The 25,660-nt window shown below is 40.6% G+C and overlaps 1 protein-coding gene across 6 annotated transcripts in view; it reads right to left on the reverse strand.

Annotated features, from left to right (window-relative positions):
* Positions 1-3,633: 3,633 nt before the first annotated feature.
* phactr4a (phosphatase and actin regulator 4a) overlaps positions 3,634-25,660 on the reverse strand; it is a 32,534-nt gene continuing 10,507 nt past the window's right edge. The window contains exons 2-15 of one of the 6 annotated variants that reach the window (XM_062409247.1): positions 22,993-23,037; positions 17,404-17,574; positions 17,239-17,319; positions 15,980-17,134; positions 13,470-13,844; positions 10,402-10,533; positions 9,325-9,901; positions 8,261-8,520; positions 7,572-7,743; positions 7,270-7,325; positions 5,639-5,700; positions 5,403-5,540; positions 4,955-5,031; positions 3,634-4,780 (exon numbers count right to left, since the gene is read on the reverse strand). In XM_062409247.1, the coding sequence (XP_062265231.1) occupies positions 4,765-4,780; positions 4,955-5,031; positions 5,403-5,540; positions 5,639-5,700; positions 7,270-7,325; positions 7,572-7,743; positions 8,261-8,520; positions 9,325-9,901; positions 10,402-10,533; positions 13,470-13,844; positions 15,980-17,134; positions 17,239-17,319; positions 17,404-17,574; positions 22,993-23,005 (3,285 nt within the window). In that variant the 5' untranslated portion in view covers positions 23,006-23,037 and the 3' untranslated portion in view covers positions 3,634-4,764. Of the gene's footprint in view, positions 4,781-4,954; positions 5,032-5,402; positions 5,541-5,638; positions 5,701-7,269; positions 7,326-7,571; positions 7,744-8,260; positions 8,521-9,324; positions 9,902-10,401; positions 10,534-13,469; positions 13,845-15,979; positions 17,135-17,238; positions 17,320-17,403; positions 17,575-20,789; positions 20,968-21,094; positions 21,354-22,522; positions 22,712-22,992; positions 23,038-25,660 lie in introns of those variants that run through there. The other 5 variants (XM_062409246.1, XM_062409245.1, XM_062409244.1 and 2 more) reach the window with 5 other exon arrangements.

The raw sequence follows: 25,660 nt of genomic DNA on the forward strand, positions 1-25,660 counted from the left end.
TTCCATCTGCATGCCGAAGTGTCCTTGGCAAGATACTGAACCCCTAAATGGCCCCTCATAAATATTGAGTGTACTAATTGTATGTCGCTTTGGACAAAAGTGTCACCCAAATGACATGTAAGTTAAAGACATGCAACATGTCTGATTCACAGCCTTGGCTCCTCATATGTCTAACTATCCCACCGAGCCCCATATTGTCCTGGATGGTTGATCCATTCATGTGAAAAGGGGTGAGTGGCAGGTAACCTAAAGTCTTATAATACTGTCCATTTGAAGCAAATGATATTTTAGGGATTGGATGAGCAACAATTACTTTGAGTTGAATGTGTGATGCAAGTGTGAGCAGAACTAGAAAATTAGACGTGACTGAGATAGACAAATTACTCGTGCCCAAAGTGACACATTTTTCACCACAGTTTAACTGATCTTAAAGCTTCAGTGTGTACGATTTTGATTTGATATTGGCAGAAATTGATTATAAAATATTCCTATTGATGTTTTCCCTAGTGTATAATTATCTAAATTGTACAAATTACATATTTAAATACTTTATATTGGCATAGGGAGTGGGTCCTTTCTACGGAGGCTACCATGTTTTTTACAGTAGCCCAGACAGGACAAACTAAACACCTTTTGAGTTTTTATGACAACCAAAGGCTACCACAGGTTCTCTTTCATGTTTGGGAGGAGAGGCTAAGGTGAGGGATATTCAGCTGGTACATGCAACTCCACCACTAGATGTCGCGAAATCTTACATACAGAACCTAAACTGGGTTAAGAAACCAGCTTGACGATGACGATGACATGTCAGTCAGTCGGCCTGCTTTGGTCCAAACATCGAACGCTTTAAACTTATGTCAGGTCCAGTCTGACCTCTCCAAAGCTTCTCTGTCTCAGAGCACATTGACTATCATCTGTCATTCAATCAGCATCAATCAGCCAATATTACGGGGCTTCTGATGAAGTCGTTGGATAACCAGGCCAAGACTTCATTTTTCATTCAAGAACACTGTTTACAGTTATGACACCAGTCGAACAGTGATACAGTCATACCTTGGAAGGCATTTTGGGTCTCATTTGGGCTTTGGAACATTAATAATTGAAGTAAAATCAAAGTTGTTAGATCACACAGTTTTAAAGGTGCCAGGAAGGATCCAGTGAAATGTTTGTCATCCCTCGCTTCTCAAAATTATATTCCAGGCAAATCAACACACTATCTTGGAAACACTGAAGCTCTGCCGGAGGAGACTTGTTTTTAAATTGAAGTGTTGACGTGAAGTTTGACTCCCTATTTTTCCAATCCCCTGTTTTTAGTCCATCTACCTTTTTTATATTCACGAAATGTAATTACAGCCTTGCATCATTGACAAACGCCCCCAGTCCCCAAATGTCTTCCACTGAGGAGCCACCGTTAAGAGACTCCCAGGCTTCTCTATTGATTCAGTGCTGCCCCGTCCCCCTCCAACCCCCTCCATCCCATGATGTTTCACGGTGGTGAGATTTTGAAATGTTGCTTATTAGATAGAGGTATGCTATCTAATTGTGGCCGCCTACCACAAAAACTCAATGCATTGATTAATCTCCAGGAAGACAAATTGGGCATAAAATTTGCATCGCTTCAGAGGAGCCATAAACATTAATGCTCATATCCAGGATGAAGTAGGTGCAGCTAATTTTTTTTAACTCTTCACCAGTTAACACAGTAGCTGTCAACGTTAGAGATTCACTGCTAATTATACATTCATGCTGAGCCCATTTCTAAGAACAGAGTTTCACAGATATTTGTCCATGAATCAATGCACCGGACAAATACAATTTTTGCCCCAATTAAGGTGTTTGATGAAAAAATCAATCACCAAGGTCTGTAATGTTTATCATCAGGGACCCATGAATGGCTGTACAAAATACGCCATCATATCCAGGATATGAGATTCGCTATCTTGCGCATCAAGGTCCTGCACTCGACCAATCACAATTTAGTCCCAGCTGTCTATCATGATCTTGATTCACCCCGTTTTTAAAGCATCAAACAACAAAATAACCAAACTTACGAGGGAAATTAACTCTTGGACATACATCAGTGGGATAAGAACTGACAGAAATAGTCCTTGAGAGAAATGTGTTGGAGGAGAACTTAGACTTTTTACTTTGCTACATGTCCCATCCACTATCATTGAGGTGTCAGGTTTTATGACCTGTACTGCAGACCGCCACCTGGTGACTCACAAGACACTTTGGCATTTTATGGGACAATCATGTCACCGTTCTTTATGGATAGTTATAACATGAATAAAAACCATAGAGAGAAATATATAAATATTTATAAGTGTACTGCTGTTCTCCCTCTCCAGCTACATTTAGGCTACTGGCCAAGATGTCAGCCACTCGTATTATAGTCACACAGGTTGCTCTGTGCAACAGCTCGACAATGTGTTAACTAGCTAACCAATTAAGAGAGGAAGTCTTCTGACAATCTGTTGAAAAGGACCTACATGCTCAGAGTTAAATATAGGGTTCATTCAAAGCGGCCTATGAAGGGCCAGAGACACCAAGTCACACCAACATGTTGATCAGCTCAAAATCAGGGGACAAGAGGACAATATCCTAATTGTAGTTCAACAGTCTTCTTAGTTTCTTAGTTACGCAAGATATTCGCTGAATTTGCCTCATTCGTCTTTTCCTTTGTTCTTAGATGTTTTCAATGTCACAGAGACATGATGGTGCTAACGTAATGCGTGTATATTTTTCGATGCTTCTCTATTCATGTTCATAAATTAACTTCATGCAAAGTGCAGTCAAATTACAAACATTCTTTTTTTTTAAATCAGTATTTGCTGTGTCATCCTGTCTCCTCATGTGATCAGACTGGGCTCTGTGTGGTCCACACCATCTACTGTCGGACATTTTAATCTTCTCGTCTCTGAACAGATTTCGTTTGTTTTTTTTGGCAACTCTGGCTGTGTTTGGCCTCGTTATTTTGTTGCTGAATGAACTGAGGAGCGATCAGACGCCTCCCTGATGTTACAAATGATGGAAAAAAACTCCAAACATCATTGATGAAACAAGATAATGTTTCTTCTCAATGTTGGTGTTTCTATAAAGATATTGAAATTTTGGCATCAACACATATCATCAATTACAGATTGATTAAACCCAATATACTATGGTTGAGTAGGATATAAGGATGCTGACAAAATGACAGCATTTAAATCATTTGATATTCAGCATTTACCTGCAGGCTCAGAGGAGGAGAGCTCCATCCCTGTTGACTTTGTCCACGTCAATATGCAGCTAATTAGCAGCATGGGGGAGGTTAAAGGACAAACACCAGAGTGTGCGTTTGTTGAAAGAAATGTCAGGTACACTTAACTGATGCAAATTACTCTCCAATAAGGACAGTAAATCCCACAGGCCTAGAACTCAGACAAGGAGGAAATTATACTAATCATGAGTTTCTCTGTCTTATTACCAAAGGTTTGGATTCAGGCTGCGATGGTGGGGACGGGTGTGTGGATTTATAGAACACTGCCCTCATCTGGTCATTTTAAGAGGCCGTTAAAATTAGCAGTCACTCTAAATCAATGTTAGAAAGAAATATTTAATAATAATAATAATAATCACACCACATTGATATGAAAATCACTGTTTTTTTATTTCTGAGAGGATTTTTAATTTATACAGTGTGGTTGCAAAAAGTTTATAGATCTCTGTATCAAAAAAAGAAGTTTTGTACCATTACTACTTGGAAATAACATTTGAATACTTTACAATTAAAACATGTCAGCATTAGTGTAGGTAGACAATATAAATGTAATCAAATCTACATGTTTGAGCTATACAATTGCAGCCAGCTATTGACTTAAATATATAAAGTACCATAAAACTAGGAAAATCTAAATATGTACATTTTCCTGCTGGAATAATTCAGTGATAAACAAAACAACTGAGGCTCAACACTTTTAAATGCTCAATTAGGGAACTCAAGGTGCCTTAGATAAATTTGTTGATATGTGCTCTATGACATTTTTTAAATGATAAACAGAATACAGTCAAATGTACACTTTAGGTCAGTAGGTTGGAATCACTGTTCTGAGGGTCTACACACAGAGCTCAGCTGTCGGTTCAAAGGATTTACATAAACACACTGTCGGACCAGCTTCTTTCACATTTTGTCTAAATTTTACATTACAAGAGTGCATTGGATCATGTGAGGATTAAGGCTGATGCCATGTGGCACCTGTGGGTGGACATTTGTAGAACAAACATGTATAGATATATACATAAAGTGTTTGAACAGACACCAGATTCATTCAGTGGTAACTACAGTCATCGCTGTATGTGCATAGTCCTCCTGTTCTTCAATCTCATCATGACAGCAGGTTAAGGCATGGTGAGTGGGATCTTCTAAGGGAGCTGTGTGCTAACCCTCTGTGAGTTACCCTCTCACTTCAATCGCACCCTCTCGCTTTAATCGCACCCCCTCCAGCAGTGGGAAGGGGGGGGGGGTTCCTCACTATTTAGTGTTGGCAACGGACGCCAAACAAACTCCTCTTGTCCTGAATTCCACAGTCAAAGAATTTGAGAATCAGCCGTGGTCAAACTGATCGTTGCGTCTTTCGCTTTGGTTCCAGTTTATTAGCTGAAGCAGGTTAGCAGGCAGTCAGTTGAAAAAATGAACCAAGTGGGCCACAACCTCTGTTCATTGTGTGGACAGGGGCTTGTTCCGCCTCTCTACTCCAAGTCTGAGTGTTTGACAATAGACAGCTAAGGCCGATGGAACCTGGGGGGAAAGGAAGGAAAAGGACAAGAGGTTATTTTAGATGCTTAAGAGCTGGAAAAAAAAAGCTAATCTTCAAAAGAGAAAAAAAGCTAATAAAATATGGATGAGACTGCTGAATAAACTTGGAAAACAGTAGAGGTGAATTATTGATGGGGTGCTGTGTATGAGCCTGACCGCGTATAGATCTTGCTTTCTTCGTGAACCTCCATCTCCGAACTCTTGAATTCATTGAGCTCCTTGCGGATGGCAGCCTTAGAGGAGACACGACAAAAACAGCACTTCAGCAGAATCACGCTTTTTTCCATTTATAGAACACAGTTAGATTTTTTTCACTCATACTAAACAGGGCACACTCAAACAGACGTTCTTTTTTCCTTTTCGAAAAAACTCAACATGTAACATAACTGTGATTTATGTTTTACGAGCTTCACTGGACCAGGTAATTAATTTGATAAAATGCAATCCGGTAATTTAGCAGTGTCTGAATTGCATTCCAGTTATTTTTCCTGCTCGAAATGCTGGTGGCTGTCTTCACTGTCCCTTCACAATAAAGCCATAAAAATGCCCCAAAAAAGATGTTGAGTTAATGTGTGTGAGTAAATGAGAATGTGTTGAGTCTCACCTTGTCAGCAGGAGTGAGCTTGGTCCACGGTTTATCTGCTCGCCGGTCGTAGTCATGGGCGTGGGTGCACTCAACATATTCGTGGAAACGAAGGATCTTCCTTTCCTGGAGTTCGGCCACTGTAGGTCTTTGGGACAGCTGGTGAAAGAAAAGACAATTATTGAAGCCAAGTGCTCAAAGCACTACTATGACAACCGAGATATATTGTCAAATGTACGATAACGTCTCTTCCTGACCTTTCTGGTGAGCCGCCTTTTGATCTCGGATCGCTCTAATCGACGATCTGATTCGTTCTTGGCTGTAAGGGGAAAACACATTCCGTGAGAGTGGGGCAAACACTGCAGCCAGTCAGGTACATTTCATCCAAGCTGCCGTCGGCATTCTGCGGTAGCAGGGATCTTTAAATCACGGCCTCTTTCTGCACAAGGTGCTGCATTGTTTTAGTGCAAGTTCAAAGCGTCATCTTGGCCCAGTCATTTGAGGACAGACGAGATACAGTGTGGTGGCATGAATCCTGGTTCAGAACCTGTTGACTGACTCTGAGAAGTATTATGTTTATACTGCACTTTTACTGCTCCTCTGCTCAAAATGTTTAGATGTTCATATGTATATTGTTTCTGTTTGTTACAATATGGTATTTTTGGTATTATTAGGCAAAAATGCATTCACAACAACAAATTTATGCATGTATGATACGGTATCTTTCTGAAATTCTGTATGCAGTACTGAAATAATACCAGAGCAAAAACATAAAGGATAAGTAGAAGAAATGGAATAAATACATCATAGAACATAGAAGAGAGAGTGAGCCTGCTCTAAAAATATATTTTATTTAAATAAGTAGAAAAATCAGGTAATGTGCTCAATAGAGCAAAGACCTCTGTCAAGGGGGTGCATTGAGTACAGTGTACAAGCCAACATCCTGGGTTTGAGCTTTGTTATTTATTATTTCATACTCAATAATATTGTGGTTTATGTGCTGTTAAGTATTTGGATACTATGTCTTTTTATGTGTTGTTGACAATATTTGTATAACATTAACGGTTGGATTATTGTCATTATTTAAATAAATGGTGTTGGAAGCAAATATGGCACTTATCAATCCTATTGACCAATAGATAATTGAATTTGTGCAGATTGTAACAATGGTATATATTATGATACTTTTCTAATATGAAAGTACAACGTGACACTGATTAGACTGCATGTCATAGTTAATGAGAATAGAACTGAGATGTGTTGTTATATATATAGCATCTCATTGATCACAGATACGTATGATCACTGGCATTGATCCTTTATCTCAGTCACTTACATTAATGTCAGAGACTAAGCTTATAGCCCTAATATCAAACGCGACCAACTGCAATAGTTGCATTACTGTTAGTTTATACCTGCCCAGGGACAGTATTTAGACATTGCATCAGCTAAATCTGCTACAATGCAGCTTTTCTCTCTCCATAAGATCAATGTGTCTCACATTCGAATTACCATATCACATTAACTTCCTCTAAAAAGCATGAATGTCTGGTCTGGAGTAAGCACGGAGATCATCTTTATAAATACCATACACATTGTGGGGTCGTTATAGCCCATGGTTTACACATCTGCTCTCTGGAGCTTAACTGTTATTTAAATTAGACATTATCTCAATGCTTTACTACCAACAATTAAAAACTGCTGTGTGTTTACTGAATATGAATATGCCTGAGCCAAGAAGAATTTGAAAAAAAGATAGTTATCCACTGAACAAATGACTCATGCACATGAGTTCAGCAAAGGATGTCGACTTCTGGTGTTGAAGAATCAACTTCAAATAACTAAACCTGGATGAAAAGGTGAGGGATGGATGGAGTGAGACTCTCACCTGGAAGAATGTTCCTCTGCACCAGCTCCTCTGTAGACGGTCTCTGACTCAGGCGCCTGGAGATGGAGAACACTGTTGATTAACCATTTTCCAAGATAGGTGAAAGGGTGGTTGGAGAGCCTCTCAAACATATGAATTACATTAAAAATAATGGACGTAATCCCTCCAGTTTTGTGACAGTTTTTTTTTTTTTTTTTTATCAGAAGGATGACACTGACTTTCCACATCCAATCATACGATACAGATCTACTGTGCGTCATTATCATGTTCATCAGTCAGCTGACACGATGCGAGTCCTTTACCTTGTCAGCGTACTGCTGATCTTGTTCCTCATTGCCATCCACTGCTCCTTGTTTTGCCAAGTCCCGCTGTCATGGCTCTCCTGAGGGTCCCTCTCCTCTCGATCTTGTCTCTCCTGTCTCTCAAGCCTTAGGGCTAATGTGTCCTTCCTCTTCACACGACTCAGCAGCCCACCTGTTACACACATGACACATACTTATACAGACAGGCTTGCTAGAGGGTAATGGAAATGCACATAGACAAAAATATCACAATGTGTTGAAAACAGCACAAAGGACTGTTTTTAACTCTGAGTAGTTTAGTCTGAAAACAAACTTAAATGTGAAGTAAAATCCCCTTATCACTAGGACACAGTTAAACAATGTTATTAATCATTAATTTGTATTAGTGCTTTCAACTACAACAAACTCACAGTTAAAGGTTAGTAAAAATTGATTTTAGGATCATCTTAGCTTTGAGATGCTTTTTAGAGAGTCAAAGCGCAGGCTTCTACTTACAATTGTTATTTTCTGAAAATATACCGAAACAATTCACAGAGCCTAAGCCCCAATCGCTTGTTTTGTCGGATCAACAGTTCAATATTTGAGGGTATTTTCAGGTAATTTTCACATTCTGAATGTTGTATTCTTAGCCACAGCATTCTCATCTCTCCCATAGATCTAACGTAGCAGTACAAGACAGCATAACTTACTTGGAGGGCCCTCCTCCTCATCGTCATCGTCATCATCATCATCATCATCATCATCATAATCGTCATCTCGGTACAGGATGGGGCCATCAGAGTCAGACCCCTCGCTGTCCTCGTGGCCTTTCACTTCAGGGATGATGCTGACTCTGGGGTCTCCAATTAATCCTCTCCGGCTTCGCGGCTCCAGGTCAGGCTGCCGGGCAGGCCTCTGGGGCTGAAGCTTCCGCATCTCCTCCTCCATGTCAAAGTCATCGTCTTCAGGTCTAAACAGAAACAGATAAAAACATCTCAAATCCAAGCTAGAATATCTCTGATGACACTGAAAAATGTACTGGTGACAATTGACACAGCTAGTTAAGACTCCTGGGCCCATTTCATTTTACTAAAGAAACACATGCTCTGAGGCCAGACTGCATGAGTTTAGAGCACAAATGGTAAAATGACTAACTGAAGGCGTTCTACAGCTCCTAAGGCTCAGCAGCTAAAATAGCACTGCATCAGCAATAACTGGTGTCAAAATATGGAGAACCCAGGGACTCTAATCTTGGCCCTTTGCTGTTTGTGTGCCTCTAATCAAAATTAAACAGTCACTTATTTTATTTCCATTTGTTGCAAATGATTATCTGAAGGCAACTATTCTCTAATCATCAAATTGGAGGCTGCGTAAGGTTAGATGAAATTCTTGCTCCGTGCATTGACATTAGTTTTCATTAGGTTTAAACCAAGTAATTTCTTGAGGATGAAGTTTGTGGTGCTCAATAGAAACAGTGAGAGACCCATTACTATTCCAGAGAACACAAAGGGAAATCTTTGAATGTATTAAATATCTGTGTCTGTGCTGCTTACGGATTCCTACAATGTAAGTCCATATAACTACAAGTAACAATCCATGTATTTACTTAAAGTAAGGCTACAATAATTAAACCAAATAATATAAAACACATCACAAACTTCTCGACAAGGGTAAGTACAAACAGGGCAAACTAAAGAGCTGTTGCCTTTTATTCTTAACTTTCAGAGCAATCGTGTTTTGTTATGTATTGTTGTACAGTAAATTGAACACTTACAGCCTGAGAGGTTCGATGGTGATGGGAAGTGAAAGCCTCGAGTTATTCCCCAGCTCGGCAAGGAACTCTGGAGGAGACTCAAACAATAGGGAGTGGGCTCTCTGAGAACCGTCCGGGTTGGGCTGTGCTTGGCCAGGGCTGGCCAGGGCTCTCTGGATGAGGATGTGCAGTGGAATGGCTGGATGATGGCTGGGAGGCTCAGTGGTTGGGCTGGGTGGAACCGCTTGTATGATCGCCACAGGACCAGAGGAGGTTGTGTCGGGCGGCTGGAGCGACTGAACCCTGGGAGGTGAAGGAGGTATGTGGGACGGCGGTGAAGGCAGAGGGTCAGTGGCAATCTGAGGAGCTGCTGCACTTGTTTTCTCCTCACTGTTATATCCTTTGGGGAGAGCATGGTGCGCCGGTCCAGGGGCAGCAGCCGGGTCAGTGGTTGCAGACTCAATGACCTGAGCAGGAGGGGAAGGATCCACAGAGTGGCGCTTGGTGACAGGGGTCATCCTCTTTGGTGGAGTTGGTGGAGAGCGCTTTGCATGAGCTGGAACACTGACGATGCTGCTGCCAGGCTGAGAAAGCTCTGCTGTGAATTAACAAGCCAAGAACAATAATCAGTACTGGTGATATAGATTTATTGTCACAAACATGAACTGCTGTCAGAATGGGAAGATGCACATTCACTCTCTGAAGTGTTAAAAAAATTAAAAGCACAAAAGCAAATATGTCAAAAGTTTTAGTAGGGGAGGAAAAAACTAACAGTCCTGATGCAGCTGAGCTTTATGCTGAGTCAGTGGAGGGTGACACACGCAGATTAACAAACAACTGCATCAACAGCCTTACACGAACATTCAAAGTGAACAGAAAACACATCCAATGCACTCCTGCACATTAAATATCCATCCAGTATCCATGCAATGTTAAGTTAGGTGAGCTGGCAGCTTCAATGGATGCAACACGCATGCGATGAAGTGCTGGTATTAACTTGAGGTGGAGAATTGCATCTGCAGTGAAGCATGTGGACCTGTACCACCGCTTGACAGACTTCACTGAGATGGATTGAGATTGTGCGCCCTTGCTGGGTACCTGAGCAGTTCCCTGCAGCTCTTTGACGCATGTACAAAGGTAGAGAGAGGTAGAGGCCAAGCTCACTCTGACGTCTCCAGCTGGTCCAGTAACAAGGCTGCCTGGCCTTAGAGCCCCTGTTCAATGAGGAAGCTGGCAAAAATGAGTGGAGATGTCAGGGATGGGGCTGTGTTTACATTCCAAGCTGGGAGAGAATATGAAAGGGATAATGTTTATCTGGGTTTTACACTGTCCAGACGCAGAGCGTATAACCATCCTTAGATGATAAACAACCTCTATAGAGTAATAACTCAAGTTTCTAAACACAAGGTAAAAAATGCTTTAGTCAATCCTCCTGTTAAGGCAAAGTGGTACTTCCCACTGAGAAATACTTTCATTATGATGGTTCTCTCAAATTCGAGCTTCTCCATGATGGTAAAACTGCTGAACTTATTTCCTCTGATTCATCCCTATTAGAACTGTTGATGCTTACTGCATATGGATACTAGTGCATAAATGTGATGATAAGTAAAAAGAAACCCTGTGCAGAAATTCGAAACTGGGTTATATTGAACAAAGCCGTCGCCTTTAACAAGTTTTTCCATTGACAAGCTGACTTTGTGAAATGCTCCACTTAGTATGTATCCTGGCTACAACTTAAATAAAAATAATATCTATAATTAAAATAGCCTACGCTCACTTTACACGTTAACAATAAGCATCCACACGTATCACAAGTTACTAGGTCATGAACAGTACTTTAAATCTACTTTGTGTTTGTCTGATTCGCTCAAGAGTTTGAGACATGCTTTTAAACACAATGAAAAAATGTGGCCACACTCAACACGAGATGTAACGTGAAGGGATATCCAGATTAAGGCAACTGGAACTCGGATTCATGATCCGACATCATCGATAAATAACTTAGTAGATGTGATTTTCAATTTGTGTTAAGAGCAACAGAAACGAGCAAACCAGCACACACCCACATACTTCTGCAGACAGGAGAACATTTCTTCCCTGCTCATACAGGCAATGTAGACACTTTCTAGTAAAAAAAATACATAACCATAATAATCAGGTTTTTGACATAATCAAGCACCCTTAATTTCAATAAATGTAAACTGTTTCCAAAGTTGCATACACTGAAACAGACACTGTTATCTCAATGTCAATACAGTACTATGAAAAAGCATTTCTGGAGCAGTTAAAAATGAAATGTTGTCTCTATAGAAACTTGTGTCACTGCCACAGACACTGTTGCAAACAGAAAAACCTGGGATGGAATGTAAACAAGAGCAGCTGTGGCATGCAGGGACAAAGGATATGAAATAGGAAAAGTGCTGGTGTTGCACAAATGGTACAGAGATAAGCCGGTGCATGTCCCCTCCCCAGAGGCTGGTGGTTATGGACACCGAGCATGTACACTAGCAACATGTTGGAAAACACCTACAAAGCAAAGGGCGGCTGACTAACTGACAGACTCATCTCACAATTAGATTCAGGAGATGACATTTACAAGCCTTGGAAATGCATTATGCATTTAATTTTAAATATACTGTATAAAGCTGATAAAAGTGACATTAGCCCGCAGCACATTGCTAACTTAAGTCAAATGGAAAAATTATTCTAGAAGTGCTATTACACATATTTTATGACTATCATGTACAAGATTTATTCTTCATGATGAGTTTTCAAAGACATAACCTGCAATAAGAAATACATTATAATATCTAAAAAGTAGTCAGTCATCAGTGCAGGGAATAAACTTACTGAACTAAATATGATGACAAACATCAAAACAAACAGATTATATCTAGTCGTTAATTATTTTCTTTAACTTATCAGTCACGAATCAATTATTATTTTACACTTTCAAAGAAAATCTTGATCCACCATCAAGACTTCCTCACTTCCCTATTAAACACAGCAAACACACCATTAAGTCTGTCAAAAATAATAATGAAAAAACAATCACCACAGCCACACAACAAACACAAAGTAACATCTTGACACCTTGTTGGGTGTGCAAGGTTACTGCCCTCAGCTTTGAAATAGGTGTGGGCAATAACCTTGCACACCCAACATACCGTGTAAATCCCAAACTCAACTGACACCTCACTTAAGTTGTTTTGTTTGAATGAGCTTCCGATTGGCAAGAATATTTCAGGGCTGATGCCATCGATACACTGCTCCTCCACTGTTAGAACTAACTCAACATATCTTGCATAATGTAATGCAACTCTAAATTTCCCACTGAATTAACAATCTCTTCGTAAACCACATCCTAACCACGTTGACTACAACAAAAACACTGTCTCCAAGAGTGATGGTTCATCAAGCACTACGGTTGTACGGCTCTGCCAACCAGTGCAGTTTCCATCAACATATTTCTACTTCCCAAGATTCATATAAGGTCACTGCGACATTTGACGGGAGAAATCGAATCATTTCATCTTTGAGTCCAGGATGAGTTGACAACTAATCAAAAAAGGAAGAAATTCCCTCAAGGCAGCCTTGAAATATCACATTTTAAGATTCCAAAACATGAGATCTAATCAGTTACTCAGTGAGTCCAAGTGAGCATGTGTGCCAAAATTGAAAGAATTCCCTTGAGAATTTCCTGAGATATTACATTCACAAGAACAAATGTGTCTTAGAGGTCACGGTGACCTTTGACCACAAGATTCTAATCAAGTCATCCATTCAGGTAAATTATGCCACACGTAGTGAAATTCAGTCCTGAAATATCACTTTCACAGAAATGTGAGGGCACTGTGACCTTAACCTTTGACCTCCAGTCACCACAATCTAATCAGTTCATATTTGAGTCCAAGGGAAAGTACCCTTTGTGAGGCCACTGTGACCTTAACCTTTGGCTACCAAAGTGAAATCCAAGCTCAAGTGAATACAATACATGTTTACAGTTCTGAGAAACACTGCAATAGCAATGTTGAGAACTGTCTCCTCCCTTATTAAATTCCTGCAGAACTTCTTTGACTAATAGCAAAAAGAAAAGTACACAAAGACTAAACCGGCAAATTTTATGTGTGCAATAAAACTGCAGAAGCAGATGCTCACAAACTCACCGAGCACTGCAGGGTTGCTGTTTCGGTTGGCGGGTTTGGGTGGCGGGACGGGAGGCTGCTTGGCATGGGGAGGGACAGGGGGCGGCAGGTGAGAGTCAACTGAGGAGGGAGCAGCGAGGGAGGGTCGAGAAGGGTCATCGACTATTAGGGAGACAGTCCTTGGCGGTTTAGCCACAGCTATGGGAGCAGAGGAGGAGGTTGACGAAGAGGAGGAGGAGGAGGATGAAGAGGAGGAGGGGGTCTGACTCCTACTGGACTCAGTGGAGGGAGCAGTGAGGGATTTTGGGGGAAGCAGAGCGTGCCGGGCAGGGGCAGGTTCCTGCTGTGAGTCTTGTACAGAATGAGGAACAGGGCTGGAGCGGACAACAGCAGACTCTACAGAGGGGTACAAACACACAAACATAAACATAAACACAAACACAAACACAAATACACAAACAGAGGTTACAACAAGGGTTCTAAAGTTCCTCGTAGAACGGGTATTCACATACAATAAAACACTGAGATCAGGCTTGAAAACCTTGAAATGAAACAAAAAAGTCTTTCAGAGACTTTACAGTTGAGAGGTTTAGAGCTTTAACAAGAATCAGATATGGAGACGGATCAAAGAAGCACACAGGAGTCCTAACGATTTCTTCTTTCCTCTTTTCAGGCTCACCTAAATCCATCTTGGAAAGCCTGATATGTACTGTTCCAGCTGGATAACCCCTGACTAACAGTTTAATCATTAACTCTATACGCCTTGACAGCACCATCAGGAGACTTTGGTTTACACACCTGCTGTTGGCATTTCAACATAGCAAAACTCTTACTCACTGACTGTCCACTCAGGAATAGGTTTTGCTGAACGTCCGTATGTTAGCAACCTAACATTCACCGACACTTGTGAATAATGAATGCAGGATTTAATCAACTACGTCATATCTCAGCACCAAGGAGACAGACAGCGGCATGTTTTGGGATAATCATATGACCAAATATTGTAGATTTAATAAAGTGGCCCTAGAATGAGCTTCTGACAAAATCAGCTGTACTCCTTGTATCTGGTGTAGTAAATCCTATCGACTTGGTTTTATCACTGCTTATCATCTCAACATTAACACACTTAGCCATCGCTTTTAACATCTGAGTCAGTGCCACAGTGAGACAAACTCAGCATGTAGTTCAGCTCATTAGCAGTGAGGGCACAGCTTTATATTTATGTATTTTATGTTGAAAAGTTATCTTGTTTATTTATTATAACCACTTCAGCTGAGCTTCCATTCATTCACTTTTACAGTGTTTCCCATATTTTGATCATGGCGAGTAGTCTTTTATATTGATTTGCTCGGCATCTACTCTCCTCTTGATTATTGATCGTCTGTCAACAGCCCCTCATCTTTATGTACACACAGAATCAAAACGTGATCATGCATTAGAATAAGGATAAGGCTTTTCCCTGCAGAGAAGACTTGTTAGCGTCAAGTCCTCTGACAACAGATACAAGTAAAACAGAAAGCCCGAAACATAAAACACAAGAAAGAAAGGAGAAACAGTCTGACCAGAGTGATTAGTAGTTCTATTGATTAGTTTGGATTATTTCCAGGCTTTGACCAGTGATTATGTGACAGTGAATGCAGCAACAGAGGGACACAAAGAGAGGGATGAGAGAGAAAGAGCAGGACAGCATCACATTTGCTAATGTGGCAAAGGTATCAGGAGAGACAGAGCAAACAGAGATAGAGCTATATGCTGTTCATCTGAAACATGGAGACTATGTGAGGATTACTCCTTCAATGTAAAAGTACAAATGCATTGTAGCAAAACAAGTACTGAATTAATCCAGTTTGCCTTATCACACAAAGTAGAAGAATGTTTACGATCGGTGTAAAGAAACTCAAAGAGCCTTTATTTATTCGGCTTGTTTTCAAAAATATCATCCATTAACATAATCCAAATAGTTTCTATAATATTTCTGAAAACAACAGCAGATCTTTGATGAAAGAGCTTTAGACGTTTTAAATTTGAGTTTCAGAAGTAACACTATCAGAAATGTCCAGGACAAAATGGTTAAACCGATAAACACAAGAGCCCGAGGAAATTAATTGTTTTCTACCAAATTCTCTCTTCATGATAAGAGCTGGACAAAAGATTCTGCCTTATTTGTGTGCTTTATCCACTTTTCATCCTGTTGTGAAACATCAGAATCAGAAACAATTGCATCACACAGCGTGCCAAGACAACGTGATGGCTGCTGGGTATTTTATGGTTTCCTTCGATAAGGCTCAGGCTCAGACCATCAATCAATCAATCAAATTGTATTTGTATAGCCCATATTCACAAATTACAATTCATCTCATAGGGCTTTAAGAGGGTGTGACATCCTCTGTCCTTAACCCTCAGCAAGAGTAAGGAAAAACTACTAAAAACCCTTTTAGCAGGGTAAAAATACGACCAATCATCTACTTTCTCACTTACTTTCTGAATAATAACTACAGTGCTGGAAGATGAAGTCATAGAGGAGACATTACCTGAGCGCTCTCTGAACTCTGTGGGTGGGCTGTATCTGGGCAGGGTGGTCCTCCGGTCAGACTCTGAGGCAGGACGAGGTTTCTTCTTGTCCTCCGACGAGCTCTTCTGTAGAGAAGGCCGAAGGTTCATCTCAGAGACTGGCCTAACTAAAGATCGCAGGTCATCCAGTTTGTCTCTCCTCTCCCCCTCCCTCTTTTCCCGATCATCTCGTCGCTCTCTCTCATTTCTTTTGGCCCAGTCATCCCGTCTGTCCCTGTCATCTTTTCGGTCTTTGTCTTCCCGCCGGTCTCTGTCATCTTTTCTGTCTCTGTCGTCTCTTTCTCCCCGCACATCTTTCCGACCCTTGTCTTCTCTATCATCTTTTCTTTCGCCTCTGTTCTCTCTCTTTTCCCTCTCAGGCCGCCGATCCCTATCGTCTCTCTTGTCTCTGTGATCCCTCTTTTCTTTCTCATCACGGTCTATCCGTTCTCTCTCGTCCCGATCTCTCCTTTCCCTCTCCTCACGGTCCCTCCGTTCCCACTCATCCCTATCTCTCCGTTCCTTCTCCTCACGGTCCCTCCGTTCCTTCTCGTCCTGGTCTGTTCGTTCCTTTTCATCACGATCCTTCCTTTCCCTTTCATCCCGATCCTTCCTTTCCCTCTCATCTCGGTCCTTCCTTTCTCTCTCATCTCGATCCCTCCTTTCCCTCTCCTCGCGATCTCTCCTTTCGTCTCTCCTCTCACGGTCATCCCTCCATTCTTGCTTATCTCTGTCCTTTCTCTCCATGTCTTCCCTGTCCTTTCTTCCCCTTTCTTCTCTATCATCTTTCCCATCTCTCCTCTCTTCTCTGCGGTATTTATCATCTTGAGGAGCTCCTCTGGCTAAAGATCCTCCTTTCTTATCAACATCTGATGGCAGACGGCTTCGCCTGTCTGCGTCTACAGTCATCCGTGCGTGAGTGTCCACATCCAGAGGTGCCCTGTTACTCCGGGAGGCATCAGACGGGAGTCTGCTACGGCGATCATCTCCCTGGAGCATCCAGAGGGGATTCACTTTCTGATCAGACTCTCCTCGAGACATTCGAGTACCAGCTTCCGACACCCTGTCCACATCCTTTGACACAGGGTGCCCATTTTTCACTGGCGGTGCTTTGGAGTGATTTACATTGTTGCTCACTGTATATAAAGACACAGTCAAGTGAAATAACAGTCATTAAAAGAGGAGCCACTTCACTCAGAGAATGTTTTTTAAGAAAAAAAAACTATTTCACCCTGCATACCATTTTCTGGGATGTCCTTTAGAAGCCCTCTTGAAATCAGCTCTTGGCGACTTTTTCTAACAGAGATTTTTCTTTCCAAAGCTGTTAAAAAAGGAAAAATAATAAATAGGCATAATGTATAGTGTAATGAATACAACTTGTGAAAAAAAGTCCACTCTCTCATACCTATAGATGTTTCAGTGAACTTCTCACTTGGCTTCTTCTTCCTCCATTTCCAGGGCTTGAAGATTCTTCCCATCTTAGAGAACTTTCCTTTGCGTTTGGTTGGAGGTGATCCCCCACCAGAGTCCGCTTCTTCGCCCCCTGTTGTGCTGTGTTGCAGGTCTACCTCATCGTCTGCATGATTATGGCATAGTGACAAACAAGATCACAGATGAACAAGTTTTTTCATTGACACTAATACTGCAGATAATCAAAAACCTTCACGCTGATTTAAACAGGAATAACTACAATGACCTTCATGTTGAATTTCTATCACTGCAAAATATGACTTAAAAGAAAACTAAAATGACTTTGTCTAGTTCTGATCTGTGAGTACCCTGAAGCCCAAAGCAATACCCAGACAGTATTTCGGTACGGTCAGATACACATGCTTAAAAACCTGTGACAGAAGAATATTTAAAAAATGATGCACGTCAGCATTTAATCCACTGCTCATACATTCATACACAAATCTCTACAGCGCAGTGCTGCTGCTTTATTAAACTGTCACACTAAAGGACCAAACCTCAAAACGTTGGCCCAAATTCCGCTTCACTATGTCAGCTGTCACATGACACAGCCTGAAATATGGTCAGTCTTTTCTGGTATTATTAACAACCTGGTGTGAATTAATGTGATTTTTGACATGGTGATGATATATTGGAAATGAAAATGTAAAGATTTAAGTATTCTTTCTTATAAACACAGTTATGCATCCAGAGTTGTAAAAAAAATAAAACAGAAACCATGAGTCAAAATTCCAAAGTTATTCTTATACTACTGAAAATGCAAAATGACAACAATAACAGGGTGTGAAAACACCCCTAAAATTCTTAGGCATTGAGTCGTATGGCAGCGGTTACACAACATTTTGCAACATACTTGTGAATGTAGCGCATAAAAGAGGCATTCAGGTTTAGCAAAAACCATAAGCACTGCAGCTTCTCATTTTTAAGTAATACTGAACATCTCTGTGATTTGTTAAAATAACAAACGTGCTGGAGGTTTGTTGTATTCCCTCTAATTAACTTGATGGCAAGTTTAAATTAGACTTGGTGTAGGTGTTAGGTTCTGCAGGTTTGTCACACAAACATATTACACAGATGGATTTAAAAGGGATCGTTACCCTTTTCTAATCCCCATCAAGCAGATATCCTGTGGATGAGTTTCTCAAGGTCACAGATAAATGTAACCGATATTTAAGAGTAAATTAAAAGCTCAGGCCATCAGGCTCCTCTGGTAAAAAACGACTTATTTTTAAACTAATGCATGACCTATTCATCTATTAATCCCCTACTAGAATTTGATCAATCAGGATTATAGAAGCTGACAACGTAGTACTGCAGATATTGGTTCTGTTCCTGTAAATTTTTTGTGGCTTCCATCCAATCTCCATACATTTGAGATAAATATATGTTTTGTGTGGACAGTGGAAAACGAAAATCAGACCACTTTCTTAAGAGCACGAGTAGTTTTCCAAATGCCAGATTGGATAGACTTTATGTTGATGGCAGTAAGCATGTCCCACTGCACTAATATAGCGATATATATATATATATATATATATCATATATTATTATGATATATATATATATCATAATAATATTTGATAATATTTGTTTTGAGCCTGAATGGAGGCTGTGGTTTTAAACCCTTCTTTATGTGCAGAGAATGACAAACGTTTGATTAACAGTAACATTAATATTAACATCATTAATATCATGGTCACTACGAACACTATTTTGAATTCATCTGGTCATCACTAAACAGCACAACAAACGGAAATAGTGAATCAATGACAAACTATTACAAAGATAATGCGTTGTGTCACAGATTATTTTCTATTCTCATAAACAAATGTTAAAATACCGACTGAATTTTTTTAACTAAAAATGTCACTATTTTCTAAGGTATACAATAAAAGTTATTGGCATATGAATTTATCATTAAAACAAATGTTACTAAGCGCTGATAATTTACCTAAACATGAATGTAAAAGTACAGATTAATTCCCTGTGTTGACGATCACTGCATCACATTCCTTCCATGAAATGTTTACATTACTCTGTCGACACACTGTGTGAAGAGAGGCAGGCTATCGAAGGTGTCAGCTATTCCTGACACATAACCCGGACACCAGCGGGTGTAAAACTGGGCGGGTGGAGTGGCAGTGAACTGGGGTAATACTGATGTGGTTTAGCTGTGACAGAATTGTGATGTGGTGAGTGACATTGTGTTACAGTGGAATACAAAAAAACGAGATGGCAGCTTTTCACAGAACAACTGTACAGTTAAAGACGGTTGAGAGGAAAATACTACTACTAACACAAAGACTACAGATATGCATTTATAGACTGACTAAACAATGTGGACTCCTGTAACTGTTTAGCCATTAAAACTCAAGGGCCTAATAAAATCATGAAAGCTGCACTACCCAGCTGACACTAATGCCATAACCCTGCACTCCTCTGGTCAAGCTGTCCAATACAGTATGACTCATGCCAGTCACATGATATGTTGCCAGCAGCTACAAAGAACCTCACACCAGGGGTTAAAAATACATCTTGCACAGAGAGCAAATATGTAACAAAGAGGATGTACTCATGTTAATCCCCTCATGTGGGAAAGTGTTTGAAAGGATCCCTGACAGTAGAAAAAATAAAGCAATTATTGATCCAACAAATAGCAAATTAAGTGATAGGTTATAATTAACATAATGAAGGCTGCGACCAAATTACAGTCTGTGAAATTAAGCAGGAAAGAGCTGCCAGACAAACGGGTGGCCTGCATTACACAGTTGCTGGATTCCAAAAGCTGCGAGCTGTGTTATTAAACTTGCAAATGCAACTTGGGACAGGATCCTGCTTTTGACAGCAAAAACAGGTTCTGATGTGTTTGAACTGTTACTACTAGGGTTGCTTAACCAGACAGTAAGGGGGTTCATGACTCATTGTATGGAACTAATATATGACTTGAGAAGTAACTGAAGTGAAAAATGTAGATCCACAGGCAGAGGTCTGGTGTTAGTAGGTGTCTTGTGGCCTCAAATCTGTTTTTTTTACAGGGAGATGGGGCCCAGCATGCAGACAGAGAGGAGTTTGTGGTTTGTAGATTTCACAATCACCACATTCCATCTACACACATTCTTCTACACTTGTCTATACCTGCCGCCATCCAGTTTCTCTCTGGTTTACGAAACACCGGTACATAAATATGTATACAATATTCTGCTGTGGGCTTTCCATTCTAACTAAATGCAAACATGCTCACCAGATTGCTTCCACATTCTAAAATCTGTCAAAGTTATGTTTGTGGGTACCATGTAGTGCTGAGCCTTGCCTCGGACTCACCCTTGATGTTCTGGGATGGTTGCTGTGCCACTGTCTCACTGGTAGCACCCTGTCCCATGCTACAGCTTCTGTCCCAACTGGCCTGCCGAGCCCTGCCTCTTCGGAGGCCAGCGGCAGGAGAGGAAAACTTAAAGCCACCTCACTCTTCTCCAACTAAACATGGAGCTCCTCTAACTCAAGACTGACTGCTAACTTGTGTTGTCTTAGCCTCTCTTCCCTCCCCCTCCCTGCCGATTATGTTATTTGGTCTCTCCCTCCCGTCGTCCCTCCTTCTTTCGCTTTAAAACACAAGTACACTCACTTACTCAGTTCTTCGTCCCTCCCTTCTTGGAGCTCTGACTTCATAAATATGGTACGCCAAAACGGTAATCCGGCAATCTCGGATGCCTTTCATTCCTGAGAGTAGATTTTTCAGGGGCAAAGTTCACAGCAGGCGAGCTTTGAGCTTCAGCAGGTCCAGCCGTCAAGCTCCGAGGGATTTGGGATGCAGTGGGGCCCCCCACTAGCAACATTTCCCAGACTGACACAACAGTGCTGCCTGAAGGGCAAGGGGCGGGCTCTGCAGGGTGAGGTAACTTGAGAAGAGGAAGGTGAGCCAGGGCCAAGGTGGAGCTCAGTGCCAGAGCAGAGGAAGTGACACAGTGGGGGTGTCCAGTGACTCTCTTAAGATTGTCCCTTTAAACTACGAAATGCACGTGGACACTGATAAGAATTTATCGAGACCAGAGTCTCCCAAAAGGTTCAATTAGATATTATTCTTTATCTTTTACTATTATTATTTATTAACAACAGCATGATATTGCTATCTGGGTTTAATAGATTTGGCTTTTATGTTATGTTTTAAAAAACGTCAAAACAAGATGAGTGTGTGTTAATAAAAGAGGGACCCGACTATCCCAGTGTTTCCTGACATATAATACATCAGAAGGAGCTCACATCACCGTTGCTCCCTCTACAGTCCAATTAAAGCTACAGCACAGAAGTGCAACTGACACAGGAATGAGTGGAATGCTAGACCACACATTGGCTTTTGGGTACAAGGTCAATAATCAGGAAAACGATCCTTGAAAATCACCGTTTAATTAATAGGGTTGACAACTTCCAACTCCTGACTCATTGTGGCATTGAAACCTCTTTTCATTCTTTCTAAAGATAAGCAGCAGATGGAGACAAACACATGTGTCAGGCTTTGAAACAAACCTGAGAACACGAGGCCCTCACAGAAACCAGAACAACTTGATGACTCAGAAAAGATGCGTTGACTTATGTCATCATGACACTACCCAAAACATACAGCTCACATCGTGTTAGCCAACACGCTGGATGATTTTATCCTTTATGATCAAACTACATGAACATGTGAGGCTTCATGAGAGGAACATCACTTGTAGAAAATCGCTGAGGAGGAAGTCCTGTTTATTTTTACTGCTTGGCTGACCAGGGATGAGTAGATCAAGCTTACTTAATCTGTTCCTGCCGTGGCCTAATTGTCAGGAGTGTACTCGTGGAGCTTTGCCCCATTCTGCCTTGGCATTGAACAAAGTGTAAAGTGTATAAAAATATAACTATAAAAAAATGATAATCATTTGCTTTCACTGCTGTATCACATGTCAACAAAGGACAAGTGAACGACAGTTTAGAACACATTCCAAAGTAAATTAAAACATGTAAAACTTAAATGATAACCTTCAAATTCAAACATCCAACAATGAAAACAAAGCAGGTTTACTCACAGACATATTCAGACTGCACAGCCATTCCAAGCGTTTCCCACAAATGCCAAAATACACAACAACACCTCAGTTCAGGAGCAAAGGTCCTCCAGAGCAATGTGAGTGTGTACGTGATACGCTGAGGTCGTCAAATGATCGAGGTCAGTGGTGAAACCCGCACAAGGCCATGCGTGGCACTGAGAAAAACCAGCAGCACTGCTTACCTACAGGTGTGTCCTCTAGGTGAGGGCCAATCAGATAGCTGCAGCGTCAGCAGCACAAAGCGTCACACAGGGCCAACCCTTTAACGGACATCACTGTGTTTCTGACTCACCACTTTCTGTCATCACGATACTACATTTATAGTTATAAATAGCATTAGTCTCACTACAGTTACTGTACTCCTAGGTACAATATTTAAAATCTGTTAGACTGGGTTTTCTGCAAAAAACAACTTTGGTTTGCCAACAAATTATAAACTGCAGTATTACCAGGATTTTCCATCACGGTGTCCAAAACTCGGCAGTCAGCAGCTCCTGAAACAGATAAAAAAAGGAAAAATTTATTATATGGTAGATATTCAATAATACAGCAGAACACAACACATTACTTCACTATAATTAGTTTGTTAAAAGAGACTCCGGGATAAACAAATATTAATTTTTTTAATAATTAAATAATCTCACTTGTTGTCACTGAAGAAATATAGCATAATTTGCATTTGCAGTGAATTCAAAATATTTCAGTGAAAGGAAGTAGAGGGAAGCACAGGCCTAACACAACAGCTATTTAAGTTAGTCTAACTAAATGTTTTCCAATTACTTAAGACTCTGGTTGTCCATTATTACTCAGTAAATCAATGAATGGCTCTTAGGACACTCAACAGATGGGATGTTCTCTGCAGGTAATGTCTTCGAAGCCAACAAGAGCTCTGATGTGTTAGTGAAGAATAAATAGTGCTTTCATTAGCTCACAAGCCAACTAAAAATCCATTCTGAATCCTGCCAGAGCAACATGGCAGTGAGCTGGGGAATACATTATTTCCCCAAATGCACATTGTTTTTGCTTTGAAAATACACCCTTAATTTACAGATGGGCTGGCGCATGCTGTGTGCAATTTCGGGTTTATTAATCTTTTCAATGAGGTGATGTGTAAAGCTCACAGGTGACACAAAAATGTTAACTGTGTGTTACCTGAGCAAGTTAAAGAAAAAAGACTGTAGTTTAAGATAATTATACATACATTAAAGTAATAATAAAGAAAATAGTAGACATGTCGGTAATGCACTGCTAATCCTATAATATACCTAATAAACTGAGATGATGGTTTGGGTTTTGTTTTAAAAGCACTTTCTAGAACAGCAGATGTCTAGTCCACAACCCCCCCAAAAGTTCTAACTTTGTTATCTAATATCACACTTATTTAGGATCCGAAATGCATAAACTTGCAGCTCCATAGTTTTCTCATATGACCAAGTCAATATGCCAAATTGTATTTAGATACAGTTGCAATCAGAAATATTCAACCCCCCAAAGATTTTAAGGATTTATCAATTAAAGTAGACAGAATCTTGTTCTTTGATCAAGATTCTGCTTCGGATGCCTTCTTTATGAGTTGAGTGATAAATTAAATCAACACGGAAAATGCATGATGTAGTATTTGTGTGTAGCAATATATTTTGTTAAGATAGCCATGTCACAATTATTCAACCCCTATATAATATTGTTGTTTTTAAAGCTGTCTGACAGTTTTTTTTGTCAGACAGCTTTGGGAACTCTATACTGATCAGTGTTTCCCGCAGGATTTTTTTCAGCAGCGGTGGTGTGGTCCCCGAGCCCTCTAGGGGGGTCCGGGGGCATGAACATTTTTTGTACCCTTTACATTGGAATGCATGAATCTGGTGCACTTTGAGAGGAGAATATGCACTTAAATCCTATTCAAACAGTCCTGTGTATTACTGTAGATGGGATTATTGGTGTTGTAACTTTGCCTTTTGTGTCTTCATTTACAGATTTTTATATTTTTGTATAGTAGTATTTAAACAAAAAATGCCACAACGCAAATATAATCAGGTCCAAGAACTGGCTAAACAGCTGCCCTTCCTTATCAGTGTATCTGATAAAGACAGATGACAAAATCAATTCAAACGTGTCACCTTTTACATTTATTTAATTAAATAATTTGTACTTTTATCGAACAAACTTGCCTAACATGCAGATCAGGTTGACGATTTATGGCAACAGAAGAAGACAACAAAAGAGGACAACAGACGGAGAACTGTGTAGTTTTTGCTCATCCACAAAGGCTACATCCAGCCTGGGAGCATTTAATTCTCCTTGGCTTTTTAAAGAAGAGCTCCAGTGCTCTTCTGTAGGGGAATTTGGTGGTGGGTTAGGCAAATTGATTAAGCTTGTTATTGCTTAAAACACAAGTTTTTAAACAAGTTATACATAATAGAAACTATTCATGATCTTGTAAGAAGTCCTTAGGTTTTTTCCCTGCATTTATGCTAATGACCACATGCTTACAGGCGATTAGCATAAATCCCTAACTAAAATACGCGATGAAAACGTATTTTATATGTCAATAAAGAACAACTTGGATCTAACAGTATGGATTCATTTTTCAAAGTTCCCGAAAATACCTAGGCTATAAATTCCTGACTGGATATAAGCTCCTGTAAAGGCTATGAGTGATCCCAAAAAGAGCGACAACACCCACACACACACACGGACGGAGCGGACGGACCCTTTTTGATTTATAGTTCTACGAGCCTTTTTGTTGTGAAAACAATTCACCGCCAGAACAGTAGATGGCGCAACTGAAGTCGAGCTTAGAGAAGCCTACCTCATGAGGTATATAGAAGAAGTCCACGCTGGTTTATTTACGTCCTCCCGGCTTCTCACACACAGTGAACGATGGCAGCTAACAGAAAAAGGATGTCGATGACGCGACAGTTTTTGCTGAATAAAGTGACACCCAGCGGGTCATAATGCTTGTGTTATCGTGTCTTAACGCAGCGGTTCCCCGGTCTTGTTTCCAAACTGCGTTTCTAATTCAACAGCTGCAACAGCTTGAAGCTACACGGAGGCAGCTAGCTTCCCCCCAGCTTCCACACACAGTCAGCAGGGACACCCGATACTAACTACTACCGTTAG

This window comes from Platichthys flesus, chromosome 17, assembly GCF_949316205.1.
Source record: "Platichthys flesus chromosome 17, fPlaFle2.1, whole genome shotgun sequence".
Lineage (NCBI taxonomy): Eukaryota > Metazoa > Chordata > Actinopteri > Pleuronectiformes > Pleuronectidae > Platichthys > Platichthys flesus.